This window comes from Artemia sp. Qi Xiang Cuo, chromosome 14, assembly GCF_049724085.1.
Source record: "Artemia sp. Qi Xiang Cuo chromosome 14, ASM4972408v1, whole genome shotgun sequence".
Lineage (NCBI taxonomy): Eukaryota > Metazoa > Arthropoda > Branchiopoda > Anostraca > Artemiidae > Artemia > Artemia sp. Qi Xiang Cuo.
Window position 1 is genome coordinate 43,331,129 of NC_142807.1, and position 15,302 is coordinate 43,346,430.

The 15,302-nt window shown below is 38.5% G+C and overlaps 1 protein-coding gene across 3 annotated transcripts in view; it reads right to left on the reverse strand.

The window, feature by feature from the left end:
* Nucleotides 1–11,386: 11,386 nt before the first annotated feature.
* Nucleotides 11,387–15,302, reverse strand: part of LOC148944499 (uncharacterized) — a 457,232-nt gene continuing 453,316 nt past the window's right edge. For all 3 annotated transcript variants that reach the window (XM_089100628.1, XM_089100629.1, XM_089100630.1), the window contains one exon: nucleotides 11,387–14,214. In XM_089100628.1, coding sequence (XP_088956754.1) covers nucleotides 11,470–14,100 — 2,631 coding nt within the window. In that variant the 5' untranslated portion in view covers nucleotides 14,101–14,214 and the 3' untranslated portion in view covers nucleotides 11,387–11,469. The remainder of the gene's footprint in view (nucleotides 14,215–15,302) is intronic.

The following is a 15,302-nucleotide window of genomic DNA, read 5'->3' on the forward strand; positions in this document are numbered from 1 at the left end:
CAGTGATATTTTCATTTTTAAGCAGTCTTAGTGAATAATACGAAAGTATTATTAAGAAAATATCTACACCAAGCTTTTAAGCTTTAATTATTACAATAGAAACTAAACAAATTTCCGCAGATCACCCCACGATGACCAGCCGGCCACAGGCTACCGACCCCTGTATACACCACATATCTTGCCTCTATTTTGGAATATAGGTATAATATTCTAGAATTCTTCCATATTTTTTTTTTGGTCAAACAATCTTCGTGGCTGCTCAATTTGACGTATGGAGGGAATTTTCCGCGGGTGATTTCCAGGGAGAGAATTTTTCGAGAACAATTTTCCGTGCGGGAAATTTTCTGGGGAGAGGGGGACCATAGTGGGGGGAAGTTCCGGGAGGAATAAGCCTAGCACCAGATTTTGCAATTGAGCTCGATTAAATTAGTCTAATACCCTCATGTAAACACAAGTTTACGGATGTTAATGATACCGTTTTGGTTTTCTTTAAGGAAGGCGAGCAAAATCAAAAAAAAAATTCTGAGGGGTGATATTGAAGAAAAACAAAAAAACAATTTTCGCTTTACCAACTTTTACCCTTTCCCACAAGTATTTTTAGAGAAAGCTTTTTAAATATATTTTTTGAATTTATATTCTTGAGATGAGGCTCACAGCTAGAAGACCAGAACCTAATTTGCTACAGATGGCATAGGGGTTCAGCCGTACTCATCTTAGTTTCTGCTCGTCTTGAGTTTGACTTGGTTATTTTATTGTAATTGTTGTTCTTTTTGGATTTCATTTATTTATTGATGAGGATTTGTGGTAGTTTTACGCTTAGAAAATTATTTGAATTTCTTTCTGCTCATTTTTGGTTTAATGTAGCTCTTTACTTTTCTTTAAAAACTTATTTTTGTGGATGTTTTTTTACATTGATTATTTTAAGATTCGACAAGCTTAAACAAGCTTTTGTGTGACAATACCCAATAGAATCAGGTTTAGCCTCAACCATATTTTTTTTCTTTTTTTACTTGAAGCTTCCACTGAGCCTTGTCCTCTCTATGGATAGTCTTGCGAAATTTTTTAATCCGAGAAATGCTTCAGACAACTGAATCCTATACAACTCTAATCCTGGGAACAGTGACCTGAGAAAGGAGAAAAAAAGACAGAAGCTAATGACTCTAATTTAGAATATGAGAAAAGGGATCACAAACGGGCATTAAAGCACTAAGACCTAGTTTCGAGGGAACGTTGTCAAGTCGTATCCAGTTTTTAATAGAGTTCTCAATAGATGAGCGGGCAGCCCAAACTAGGGGAGTAGATTTTGATTCCAGCTCATATTTTTGTTTCTTAAATGTTAAGCTGATGTAAGTATCATCAAGAAAAATGATAAACTCGAAGCTCAAAAAGAAAAAAGTCGCTTCAATCCCAGTTTCAACAATTTCAATTTGGCGTTCACAGCTTCTTCACTTTTTTCCGCTGAATATTTTGGTTTTATTCATATTTTTAACAGTAATATCGGTTAAATTTATGTAGCCTAAGTATAACTGAACAAATTTGGGAAACAAAAGTGCTTAAGATTTAACATAGGCGTGTTTTGAAAGGACAAGGCGCAGATGCCCCCTCAATAATACGGAAAATATTATGTTTTAAACCTAAAAATAATAATTGGTGATAAACTTGTTTATATGTTTCCAGTTCCATTTTTTTTTTGTCGAGACGTAAACTCGGACTCGGTTAAAAGGTAAATGTTAAATTAATTTTCAATTAAATAAGCGTTGATGCTGACAAAATTACGATAATGCTAGTTTTAATTGAAGCGTGATAGGGTAATATGCTTACTTGTACTTAAATCAGAACACAAGCTGAAAAATGTTCCCTGGCTCTAGGAGGTGGCAGACGGTCATATTCCCTTGGGTGTGGTCGAGGGTCAAAGAGACTACGATTTCAAGCTAGGAGGGGTCCCATTGGCAGCCGTGTCGTCTAAATCCACCAGTTGGTTAAAGGTTGGATTTGATGATGCTCTTCCAGGGTTTTGAATCGCTTTACGCCTTTTTTCCAGCCTGGGAGTAGTTGGCACTAAAATGCCCAATAAAACAAAGAAGTTATCAGGCCTGCCATCAAGCATGACCAAGAGAGACATTGGTGGCAAATGATGGTTTCCAGGTCAGACTTCTGTCCAAAATTGTGTGTTTTTTATTTGGTTCAGGACTCAGTCGTGTAGTTTCAGTCTGAGTATGTGCCTTATGCACCTATGGTCAAATACATTCAGAGCCTGAGTTCGGACAATTTCATTAGCCATGTTTCGTATCCGTGTAGGAGGAGGGAGTAGACAAGATACTCATGCGCTCAGATATTAGTCTTAATACTAATCTTCCTACTGATTTGCGCGCACTGATTTCATCATTGCATCCACCATCAATGTCTATGACTTAGCCTAGGTATTTAAATTTACCGAATAGCTCAACCTAGCAGTGATTCAGTATTAGAGGTGATTAAGATTCATCATTGGTCGCCACTTTTGTTCTTTCAATACTTATCTTCAATTCCATGGGAGCAGCTGCTACAGATACTCTATGGAGTATGTTCTGCGTTTCTAGGGAACTATTACCTAGCAGCAAGATATCTTCTGCACAATCCAAATTGATGACATTGAACTCCGAACTTATGTTTATTTCAGCACAGTCTTTCATGGGTTTCTTCAAAATTCAGCCCATTTCAAAGTCAAAAGGCTCTGGAGGGAGGAAACAGCCCTGCCTCTCTCCAAATTCAATATTGAACCAAGACGAGAGTTCCTTGCTGATAGGATACAGGCTCGCGTGTGTTTGTAGTATGCTTGGATTAGGTGAACGATCTTGGAAGGTAGTGTATCTTTCGGCATTGTCATCCAATTCCACAAGGGACTGCAGAGTTGAAAACAGTGACAAAATCAATGAACACTGCTCTTTTTTTGCTAATGTTTGGCTCTATGTTTCAGTATCTGTCTCAGCGTGAAGGTTGCTTCGTGAATACATCTCATGGCTGCTCTGAATCCAGCTTCGGTGGGTTGGACTGTCGAGTTTCTTGCAGATCTGAAGCAACGCAGGAGAGCAGTAGCAAAGAGCTTCGTAGCTATGCTAATGAGGGATATACTGTGGTATTTTTGCAATCAGCTCTTTCACCCTTCTTGAATACAGAGATGATAGCGCATTTCCACCAATACTGAGAGCATGATTCTTGCGTCTAAATTGCATTGATATTATCCTGAAGTCTTGAATTTAAGCTTGTGGCTGCTTTGAAGATTTACGTTGGGATCAAGTTGATTCCTAGGTCCACCATCGACGTCATCATAGGGGCAATGCTGAACAGTTCCATCTTCCCAAGTGGGTCGATCAGGATAACTACTGCTACTTACAAAAACATTGTTGATATTGTAGGGTTGGAATTGGAGGTTGTAGGATTAAGTAAATTTTGAAAGTGGGACATCTGTCTTCTCGTAATATCGTCCTTACGTGTGAGAAGGGTGCTGGCATTGCTTCTTATTGTAGTTGTATGATTCTTAGCCTTCTCTGTTTCTGTTGCCATTTGATCCCAATATATCTGGCAGTCTTCGCAAGTTAATTTGTGCCATTGTTTCCTGAGGATTTCGAAGTCCATCATCGTCCTATTGTTTACCAGTTGCTGCTTCTTTGATGCTAGTTTGATGGTTTCATAAGAAATCCATTTTTTGCACTTACTTTCTCTTCTCCCAATGATCTTTTCCTCGGCTGCCTCTTTTTTATTCTCTTTGATTGACCTCCACTTATCGTCGATATTTCTCGCTGACGCAGAGCGGGGATGCTGAATGGGTTGAGAAGCTCTAAGCAGAATTGTTCTAAGATTTGTTTGTCCTTGAGGCGTCCTACATCGCACCTCTGCGGAGGAATCGAGGAAGTGCGGGAAAAAAACAACTCTTTTTCGTGCTGCTAACTGGAGGACTAGGATAAACTTTACTAGTGTGTTGTTGGCCCGTCTTTGGAGCCAGTATCAGCGCCTCTAAAGGCTCTACAATTCATGACAGAGCTTCTCTAACATCCAAATATTAGAATATAGTCGACTTTGAGATCGTGCTCTTCCATATCTGAATCTCCAGGTATGTGCTTGAACGGTATGTGCTTGAACAGGGTCTTGGCTACGACTATGTTGCGCAGTTGAGCAAACTCCACAAGCCTTACACCTCGCTCCCATCTATTATTCAATCCAAATTTGCCTACAGCTTGTTCGTTGTCAGTTTCACGGTGGCCGATGTAGGCGCAGGCGTTAAATCACCTGCAATAATTAGAAGGTCACACCTTGGTATTAACATAACTAACTCTCTTAGCTGATCAAAAATTCGTCTATTACGAATTCTTCAGAGATTTCATGAGAGCCCATAAGACAATAACAGTGATGTTGAATAAGTGGCTCTCAAAGCAGGCCATGGCCGATCCCGAGGAGATAGCTTTCCATTCTTGGAGGCTGATAGCGAGTCCTACACTGGCTCAGCCCGAACCATCTTCAGGATTTAAATTAAGGAAGTGAAAGGGGTCTTGTCCATCGAGAGTTCGATAATTCTTTTTCGATGGTTTCGTTAAGTTGATTTTCGATGATTTCGTTCACGCTCATTTGAGATAGGCCAACGAGTCCATTCCGTAGCGTTTGTATTCCCCAGCGCTAAATGTTCTTGTTGTAAAACACTTAACTGATCCGAACGAATTACATTTGGCCCTCCAAATGAATTACTCTATGTTTAAAGTGGAAATCTGGCTCACTGACTTTTTACCGGGGTTGCCGGAGCCTCCGGTACATCGCTTGCCGGGATACCGTAGATGTAATATTTCCATTATTACTGTCCACCATTCCTTACAATTCACGGTAATATGTTTAACTGTCTTGTCCCAGTCCCAGACGGCAAACCTTCTGCATGTTAGCTCGCATCTGTCAAAGGATAGGTTGGCAGAGCGGCTGCAACCATTCTATGACGGTGAGACCTTGCAGCTGGATCTCACATTGCTGGGCTAGGTATGGATGTACCCCTCATGGCTTGTGCATGCCATGCACGCTGGGCACCAAGAATCGCTCAGTGAGCCTCTGCCACCGGACGGGCTAACACGCAGGACTTCCAGCTTAATTTTATGTTTCCTTGATGTCTGTATTATTTATTACGTATTATACAATTTTTTTTAAGTTAACTGTGTAGTGCCTTTGTTAACTGTTTGTTACTTCGTAACCTCACCCTAGATCCTCCGGTGCCTCCAGAGGCACTTAGGTCATCCAAGAAGAGTTGCCAGTCATCTCTCATCGCTGCAGTTGCCCAGTTATCTTCCCATTCAGGTTGGATTGAGTAATTGTGATTTGTGAGGTCAGTCGGGTAGCTGCGTCGTATGGTGCTTTTGGGGCGTCCTTTTCTTCTAGTACCATGTGGCTGCCACTGAAGAATAACCTTCGGTAGTTGATTTTCAGGCATGCAGATCATATGACCGAGGTATCTCCACTTTCTAAATTTAATCAGTTCGGTTATCAGTGACTGAGACCTTTTCTGTCCTACAGTATGTTTCGAACGCGAGAAGTTTCTTTTCAAGTGTTTGATCTAGGTACCAAGTTTCAGAACCATAGCAAAGCGTCGAAAGGACATTGCTTTTGGACAGCCTCAACTTGAGTTGGAGAGAGTAATTCTGGATGTGCCGATTTTGAGACAGTTTCCTGGAAGATGCATTAGCCAGACCAATTCTCAGCTTAACTTCTCACTGACATGATCATGAATTGTGGATGGTAGTTCCTAAGTACTTGATCTCCGCACCTTGCTCTACTGTCTGGTTATTGCATCGTAGGTCTAGTGGAGATCCAGTGTTCGCCATACTTTTTATTTTGTTGGTATTTATTTTAAGGCCAAAAGGTTCGGCAGCGTCTCTCACTGGAGCTTTTGTTTGCAGGAGTCTAGGAGGCTGCAGGACTCTAGGAGGCTGATATCGTCAGCAAATTCAACATCTCCGAGTCTCATATTACCCAACTGGATTCAATGTCGGTCGTAGCTCCGGAGAATATAGTCAATAATGAGGATAAATAACAGTGGTGATAGCACACAGCCTTGCTTCACCCCTGTCATAATCCGAAAATAACGGGTGCTGTCGTCACTTGTCTTCACTCAGCACTCTGTGTCTTTGTAAAAGACTTCAATGATTCGGACGAGCTTATCACGAATACCGTTGTATCGGAGAACCTTCCGAAGCGTTTGGCGATCTGCCAAGTCAAAAAGCTTTCTCGAAGTCTATGAAGAGAAAGTACAGCTTATTGCGCCATTCATTCGCTTCTTCTAGCAGCATTCTAAGAGTAAATACAAGATCGGCGCACGATCAGTTTGGCCGAAATCCATGCTGCTCCTCCTGGAGATTTTCGTTTAACGCTGGTTGGAATCTGTTAAGGAGTATAGTCGCCAATAGCTTGCTAGGTCTTGAGACAATGCTGATACCTCTCCAGTTTTGAACTTCGCAGCTTCGCCTTTTTTGAATATTTTAACGAGAGTGCTTTTTTGTCCAATCTTTAGGGATTTCTTATATTCTCCAAATTATATAGCTACTGAGCATTTAATCGTTTCAGCCGCAATCTGGTCTTCCCCAGAAGACTTTCCAGACAACATCTTTTTAACCGCCTGTAGTATCTCCACACGAGAGAGTGCTTCGCTATCGACGGCTAGGTTTAGAAATGGCGTGTCTGACATATCTGGAGGATGTAAGCGATGGTCTGTTTGGTAACTTTTTGAAATGCATCACCCAGGCTTCGTTCACTTTATCTGGGTCAGTAAGAAGTCGTCCAGATTCACCTTTGACGGTTCCATCTGTCTTCGAATGTTTTCAACTATTTCGCTAGTGATACGGTACGCTGAACGAGAGTCTCCCCGTCTAGCAACTTCAATAGCGCCAGGAGAAAACTATGCTTTTAAAAACTTAAGTCAGGTTCAAGCCACCTTTAAGTTGTTAGTGTTTGGTGCTTGGTTTCCATTTTAAATTCATTTCCGAAAATAAGTTCAGACGGCTTAAAAATTCGTTTAGGATTGCATTTTTCAAAAATGTTCTAGGGGAGGTCCCCCGGAAGTCTCCTTTCCCTTAAAGGGTATCCTGGACCCTCCTCAGATGTGGACCACCTTTTGCCCCCTCCCACCAATCAAAACTCTCAATTTACGCCAATGAGATTTAATACAGGTTTTTAGTCAAAAGACGTAGTTCTCTTGTATCAAACAGTTTATGCTAACAAATTATAAGTGAAAAGTGACCCCACCCAATAGTAACCAAAGCTCTGAAAAAAGAACCTTGATAACAAAGTTTACATAAAAAGAATTTTAATTTTAGATTAATTCCAAATATATAAATTCATTAAGTTTAAAATCTTCCGTCGAAAATTCGAATCACACTAAAACTTGCATAGTTACAGAAAAACGAAGAAAATTACACCATAAAAACTTCCTGGGGAGCCCTGGAGCAGAAGCGTCATACAGTTTTTTTTTCTTATAGAAGGATTGCCACGGACACACATTTTCCCCCATAGTTGAACGTTTCAAGCCAGTGGTAGTAACTTATCGGTGAAGAGCTCATCCAAACACAAATCGTAAGTTTTAGTGCTATTTGAAAGTGATGATAAATTGTGCCACAACAAAGTGGCAATTTTGAAGCATAAAACAACAGTTTTGGTCATAAAAGAACCAAAATGCTACCGGTTAATATACTGAGATAGTTAATAAATTTAGCACAATTAAAAACTATCTATATGTCCTCCAAGTTTAATGGACCATAATGCCTGAGGGTGGCGCATTTCTCCCTAAAGATATACGCAGTCCATACAAAATCAGCAGCTATTACAGATAATAACTTCTGAATTCTATTAAACTTGATGATGAGTCATTAAACTGATGAGTCATTTGCGGCTTTAATAGTAGTCCTCTTCATTTAAAGTAGGATTTCAATTTATTTTCTGCTTTAATGTTGCTCTTTACTTTCATTTGGAAAAATTAATTATAATTTGATTTTATAGAAGAACGAGGTGAATTGAAAGTCTAAATAGAGAAAAAAATTTAATTATAATTTGATTTCATAGAAGAACGAGGTGAATTGAAAGCCCAAATGGAGAAAAAAAAAGCTTAAATAAAGTTCCTCATAATAGATTTTGTATTTGTTTTACATATTTATACATGCGGTGTTTGTAGATGCCTTTGTAATGAAATGGTTCGCAAGTCCATTGTTGATTTCTAGCATTGGGAAGGGGGGGGGGCATGACTTCTAGCATCTGTGTATCAAATCCATTGTACGTTTCTGCTTTAAAAACATCAGGCTACCTTCCTACTAAAGAGTATTCAGTGGGAGAGGACTAAACTAAGTTTGGACCCAGATTCAGGCAAGACTATTGGGGAAGGGGGGGGGGGGGCTTCGGCCTCCCCTAGACCCCCCTAAATTTCTAGAACCAAGTTTTTTTATATTTTCATTGAGGGAGGGGGGCTTTTCTTGTGGGGGGGATGGTATGTACCATGATAAAGAAGATTTTAACCTCTTTAAATTTTTGGTATTTCCTCTGAAAAAAAACAACTGAAAAGACAAGAAAATTGACACATCCTAGATATAAGAAAAATATTTGCTTCTTCTCTCAATTTACGTCAATTGACACCTCTGCTAATCTTTTTTTACGCCTACTCAGATTAGCTTGTGTTTGTACCAAATCAGGTGTTTATTTAGATTCATTATTTCCTTTTCTTGGGGGGGGGGGTGGTATGTACCATGATAAAGAAGACTTTAACCTCTTTAAACTTTCAATCCGATACACCTCATGAATGAATTTTTGTACGAAAAAACAGCTAATGTGACATATTTCGTTCGGTTCATCAAGTGTTAGCAGCCAGCGTTAAAAGAAAAATCAATTCGTTTTGGTTAAAAAGTTGATTTTCTAGCCGCAGGCGAACTTTCTTCTCAATAGTAAAAAGGAGAAATGGGTAAGTTCTAATCTCTCTACCAGTAATTGAACTATTACAGTCTATAAGGCACCTTCAATTGCCGTTGTCCCATACGCGGAAAAAGAAACGACTAACTCAACCTAAATCCTGAAGAGAAACGGCTAGTCGCAACAGATGACAGCGGTTTTGGGCCGATGGGAAACAGAATTCCTGGAATTCTTTACCGTATTTAATTTTTATTTGTGTTATAAGAAAAGAATAAAACATTTATGAAAAATATATTTGTAGGGCAAAATTGATGCCCTACTCTTTTTAGAGGGCTTTAGGGACGGTAATCGTGTTAATCGTCTTTAATCGTGCTAATCTGTTCGTTTTTAGGTTTGGCTCATTTTTCACTGTAATTCCTGTTTCTTTAAGTTTCGCTTCTTTATTCGTAATAGTTTCTGATAATTTTTCGTGTTATATCTAAGGCGAGCTAATTTCGGTTCGTTTTAAGTACTTCATTTTTAATGGCAAACCTATTTTTCTTCACTTTTTAGTCGTTTTTGAATGGACCTAAGTTTTGTATGTATTAATAGAAGCAAAACTGGAATGTATAATTTACTGACCATAGCAAAAAAAAAAAAAAAAAAAAAAAAAAAAAAAAAAAATGCCGGAAAGCAATTTTTTTTTACCAGATGTAACTACAATGTTTTTTTTTTAATAATCACTGTTTTTATTCATTTCATAAGGGAACTATTTTTTTAGAATTAACCGTCGATACCTGCGTAGATAAAGCATCGAAGAGCAAATCAAATAGACTGTTTATTTCTTAGCTATCTCTATATAGACCTTTACCATCTTATCTCCAGCCCTTCCCAAAAGTTCCTTGTACCCTTGTACTCATATGTTTACAATAACATAAGCGAAACGCAAGAAACTCAAAAATATACGATAGACACGCAGTTTTTCTAAGTTCACAGAGGTCCAGCGCTTTTTCAGGAGAAAGGGGTGGACTAAACCCTTCAGAAAAATGAAGAAAATATTAAGAGTATTGCTGGAGTAGGCACAGGATGAAAAAAAACATTTATCATAAAAAATTATAGGAAAAACCACAAAGGAAGCTTAAGATTCAGGGAGATAATCTAGGGGGGTTTTATATACAGGGTTTAAATTATTTTCATCTAGGTGGCAACCTTAGAATTTTCATTCACTGGTATTGTGGTCGATTTTGGCCTAAATTCCTGTTTTGTGCCAGAAAATGACACTTCGTTGTGGCGCCATCTCTTTCGTAAATAAAAAAAATACACCAGAAATATTAATATCCATGCAAATGAGGTGCCTTGTCATTACCTATTGGCTTAGATTTAGTAGGATCAATTCTGAGAAAAAAAGAAAAGTGAAAGACGTAACACTTATACCACACATGCTAAAATGTCATTTCCCTCGATTTTCAAGATGATGAACTGTAACCCATCCGTTAAGGGTTTTACACCAATGAAAAATTAATTATCTATTTTAGAATCTCCATCACTCTGCTTTCTGGCTCTTTTTGGTCAAAATTGATGCTTTATGGCACATAATGAAATGTTCAATCAATAAAATATATTACTTATTATATATTTATTTAGCTAAGAAGAAGGAATAAGATGCATAAGCACTACCAGGTAGAGTCCACATTAAAGGTGATGCTCCCCTTGAGAATAAGAAAGATAACAAAAAGCAACTTCACTTTGAAGCCTAGGATTTCAAAACCTGTGTATTTGCTCCTTTTGCTTATCTGTTTATTAATCTAAAAATAAGGAATATAATGCGTGGGCTCTACCAGGGGAAACCCAGAAGGGCTATGTTACCCTTGAGAATAAGAAAGACAATAAAAAGAAACTTCACTTTGAGACCTAGGATCCAGCCTAGTTGCCCCTTTTGGTCATGTTTAACAGCAAGTCGTGTTCACTTTAATGATGATAATACTACTTATTAACAGTTTTGAAGTGCTTTTAATTTATTAAAATCACATTTGTTCATTATGAAATTACCCCTTCCCTACCTGTGAAAAAAATTCCCTGGCGGTGTCCTAAAATATATTCAAAACTTCACCAGAATAAAATCGAGGACAATGAGTAAGGAGAAAGATAAAGGTTAACATTTGAAATTCTTAAATTTCGTGAAAAGAAAGAATTAGACCATTCTATTTAAGCAGAATTGAAGAAACATTAGTGTTAAGTATCAAAAAAGTTAATTCTAAATTAGCTGACATTGAAAGACTTCGTTGACCTCCCCAAAATACGCAAATGTAGAAAAAAAGTTGAGGGGTAGCTTCTCCCCATAAATTAATTTCTGAAGGTCTATTTTTGTCAATCATTATTCATACCCTTTCAACAAGCTCCTTCGACTACCTTAGAGTAACTAATTTCTCAATAAACAATTAAAAGAAAAAATGGAGCAAGCTTCCTTGACTGAAATTAGTGTAAGATCGTTATGAAAAAGAATATTTATTTTTCTTCATTTCAATATCAATCCTAATAACACTTTTTATACCAAGAAAAGTCAACAACACATGATAATATCAATAACAAATGCTACAAACAACCATTTCCCCAACAACCACACCATGGAAGATCCCCACTTTTACGACTGCTGCTTTTACTGCTTCTACTAATCTCTCCGATGCTTCTTTCTGAATCTCTCCTTTGCGAGTGCAATAGCATCGGTTCCTCGCTTGTACTCACGGTTTCTGATACTGATTCAAGCTTAGGAATTCTTTTCCCTTTATCTTTGTCAGATGCTTTGAACTTAAAAGAATCTGCTAGAGAAAAACTACGAGGAAAGCGGTTTTTACCTTTTTTCAACTTTTCACTCTCACACATATCTACCAATTCAATACTATCTTCGTTATTAGCACTTTTTCGGAGAATTCCATTTTTTGATTTGGCACTTTTGGAAGATTTTTTGGAGGAGGATGAATCTTCAAAATTAACTGTACCTTTACACTTTAAAGGACTTTCTTTTAGGCGTGACGGACTTGGGGTCCTGCAAGCAGACAATCCATCTGCCTGAAGTTGTTCTTTTATTTTTTTAGGGGAGTCTGAATTTCTACGCCCTTTAGAAGAGCAGGAGGATATAGATCCATGCCTTTGATGGCTTGATATTAATGCTCTTACAGAAAGAGGTTGAATATGTCCTTCACCTGGCAGTAGCTGTGGGCCATCTTCTGCATCCCAAATAGCTTCTTGCGGAATTTCAGCCGACATTCGAAGATTCACGCTTAACTGACTACGATACTCAAAAGCTTTGTCTATTCTTGGTGTTAAGGGAGGCTCTTCATTATTTTGATTTGAATCTTTTATCAACTTGGGAGAGGAGTTCAACATAGGAATAACAACAGAAGAGCTTAACTTTGTTCTACTCTTTGTTTCATCACTGCTTGTTCTGCGGCGCATTGGTACATCATAGACATTCCTACCCTCATTAAGTGGATGAAACCTATAGCTATTGCTGCGTGATTTTATGCCTGTATCTTCTCCTATGCCATTTATTGTTTGATTCATCTCGTCAGATCGAAGTAAACGTAGTAAAATTCGACTACCACCAACAGATAGTTGTCGGGGTAGTCGTACATGCTTACGAAGACGGATACGGACTAAACGTTCACCTGTATCTACACCTTTATAATAGCGACGCTCCATTTCACCGATGACTGATCCATATCCTGACAACAGCGTTGCTATTGTACCATCACTAATGTAGTATGGAACACCAGTCAATAATATAACTATGGCGTCACGAACAACATCAACTAGCTTAATTTGACTATCACGAATCTTTAGACCAACTCTTAGTAAATTCAAAACATGCTCACGCTTAGCCAAGCTAATATAGGCAACACCATTAACGATTCTTACCCCTTTAACAACACACAAATTGGAATCTAGCTGACTTTCCAGTGAGTCGATTACATCCTGTACAACAATTTGCCTCAACGCTGGATGCTCAGAAACGTTAAAAATAACAGTATTGCGATCAATGGAATGAATTCGAACAAAAGATTCAGTAGCACCATTAGCAACATGAATTACACTTGAATTACTCTGTTCTGAAGAAACTGTGGCACCTGAATTAGAACGCTGATGGGAGGGGCAATTCTTAATTTGACCAGCATCATTATGGCCTTTTTCATTTGGTAAGAATAAATATGAGTTTCTTTGAAAGGTCACTGACTGTCTCATAACCCCATCTTGGCAGCTTGATTGTGTAAAGGCAACATATTGAGAGCTGCTTGCACCTGGTTGGTCAAATTGGTGATTAGTTACTTGTTTCACACTGGCTTCACGAACCACTTGAGTCTCAACACCATTTGTACGCACTTTTTCTACTATTGTTCTACACCGCCTTTGCATTGTTGAAAATCCATCAGGCTCGTTTTCGGTAAAGCCTTGATTTACCTGCCCACTACAAGCAACAATACTTCTACTATCATTCATATCACAAGCTGTACTTCCTTCACCACTCTGACGAGCAACAGTGCAGCACGATCCTTTATCTGAGGCACATTCACTTTCACAACGTAAAGTCTGAGTATTGTCGTTGTCATCGTCAATTGGAATGTCAAGTGCTGAGAAGTGACCAGGCTGAAAATAGTCAGGAGTTGAGCATCGGGGAAGGTGAGCTAACTGGGGCTGGGAGCATGACCTTTGGTGTAGATGACTGCTATTTTCTCTATAAGGACTTTGTTTACAGTAAGAATAAGAACTTTTACTAGGGCTTTCAGTACTATACTTTAATGGTACAAAACCGTATGCCTTTTGATAGTTTTGCAAGTTATCCACGTCAGGATTGTAAGCATCATCATCAATGTCTTCATCATTAATAAGTTCATCTTCTTGGTCTTCAAGAGTAATGTCATAAGCAGGTACAAGGTCTAAATGCTTTATCAGTTTTTCAAGTCTATCATACTCATCTCGCAGTGACCACATTTCTCGTCTAAGATGGTCATTCTCCTTACGAAGTTTCTTGATGTCATCTTTACCTTTTTCAACCTCGGCATTGATCTCGATTGTGCGCATTCGAAGCTCTTCATTTTCAAACACCATGCCTCGACTAGATCGTTTATCAAGCTTTCTATTTGGTTTAACCCGTACATCTTTCTTTCGAGATCTCAGCATTACTGGCAGCAAAGCAGGAAAAAATGGAAATTGCGGACCTACGGTCATTTGACATAAAATTTCATTTCCCTTAATGTCAGTGATATCTTCTAATTTCTTAACATTAAGACCATAGACAGGTCCTCATTTTTTCTTTCGTATTTTCCACAGAAATAGTATCATCTGAAATTACAAAAAAGTGTTATTAATTTCTTAATACTTCTGTATATACAACTATGTCATGCAATTGTTACATTTTTCTGAATATCTCAAAAGGCGGTATGCAATTACTGGTGTTTCACCTATTTGTCTGCCGATAGCATATAATAGAATTTATTGGCGTTAAAAGCCCACAGGCCATGGGAAAAATATAAACAAAGAACAAATTCAAAGAAATTGTACAAATCCTAACATAATCCTACAGAAATATACTTCTATGATTCATCGTGAGACGAAGGAACCGTGCCAAACTTCTGATTCCCATAAAACAGTCATCCGCACACACTCTCATCAACCACTCAAAATCATAATCCGCCCTACCAAACACTTCAAGTCACAAATCACTCAGCTCCTCACATTCACACATCAAGTGATATACACTTTAATCTAAACCTCCGCACATAGGAGAGAATTAAGGACCAGCCTTTGATCGTTCCCTCCCGATAAACTTTCTTCTTTGGCCCAGTGGCAAACTATCAGATCAAATTTCAGTTAATAACTTTATTTCATTTTTATTCAAAACCACCTTAAAAAATAAAACTTCACCCCAAATCTCCTTCGACCGACAATTCAACAAAGACCCAGCGAATTCAAAAGCGAACGCTGGGCCTGCCATTCCTGTATTTCTTGGTCCTGTAAAATCCTTTCAACTAATCCACTTACTTGGTCCCCCATATCCTCGAGCTCTAAACCACCCCCCACATATGACTTAGTCCACACTGATCTAATACACTCTTAATTTGGTACGGCCACCCCCTACCTGAGCTACCCTTGAGCATTTCTAAATAAGCCGCCTTCATCACCCGCACCCTAGGCATCTCTAAAAAATTTTCCCAAAGCCTAACCATGTTAATTAGCCTACGACTTCTTAAAGAAAACAGACCTAAATCACCTCTAACTACTAAACTATTTGTATGCTTACTTACCCCTAGCCATCTCTTTATCCCTTCGCATACCCCCAAACCTCAGATCCATAGTGCATCACACCTAAGATTTTAGCTCTGAAAACCTCTTTAACTATTTGGATCTTTTTAATATCCCTAAGCTGACTT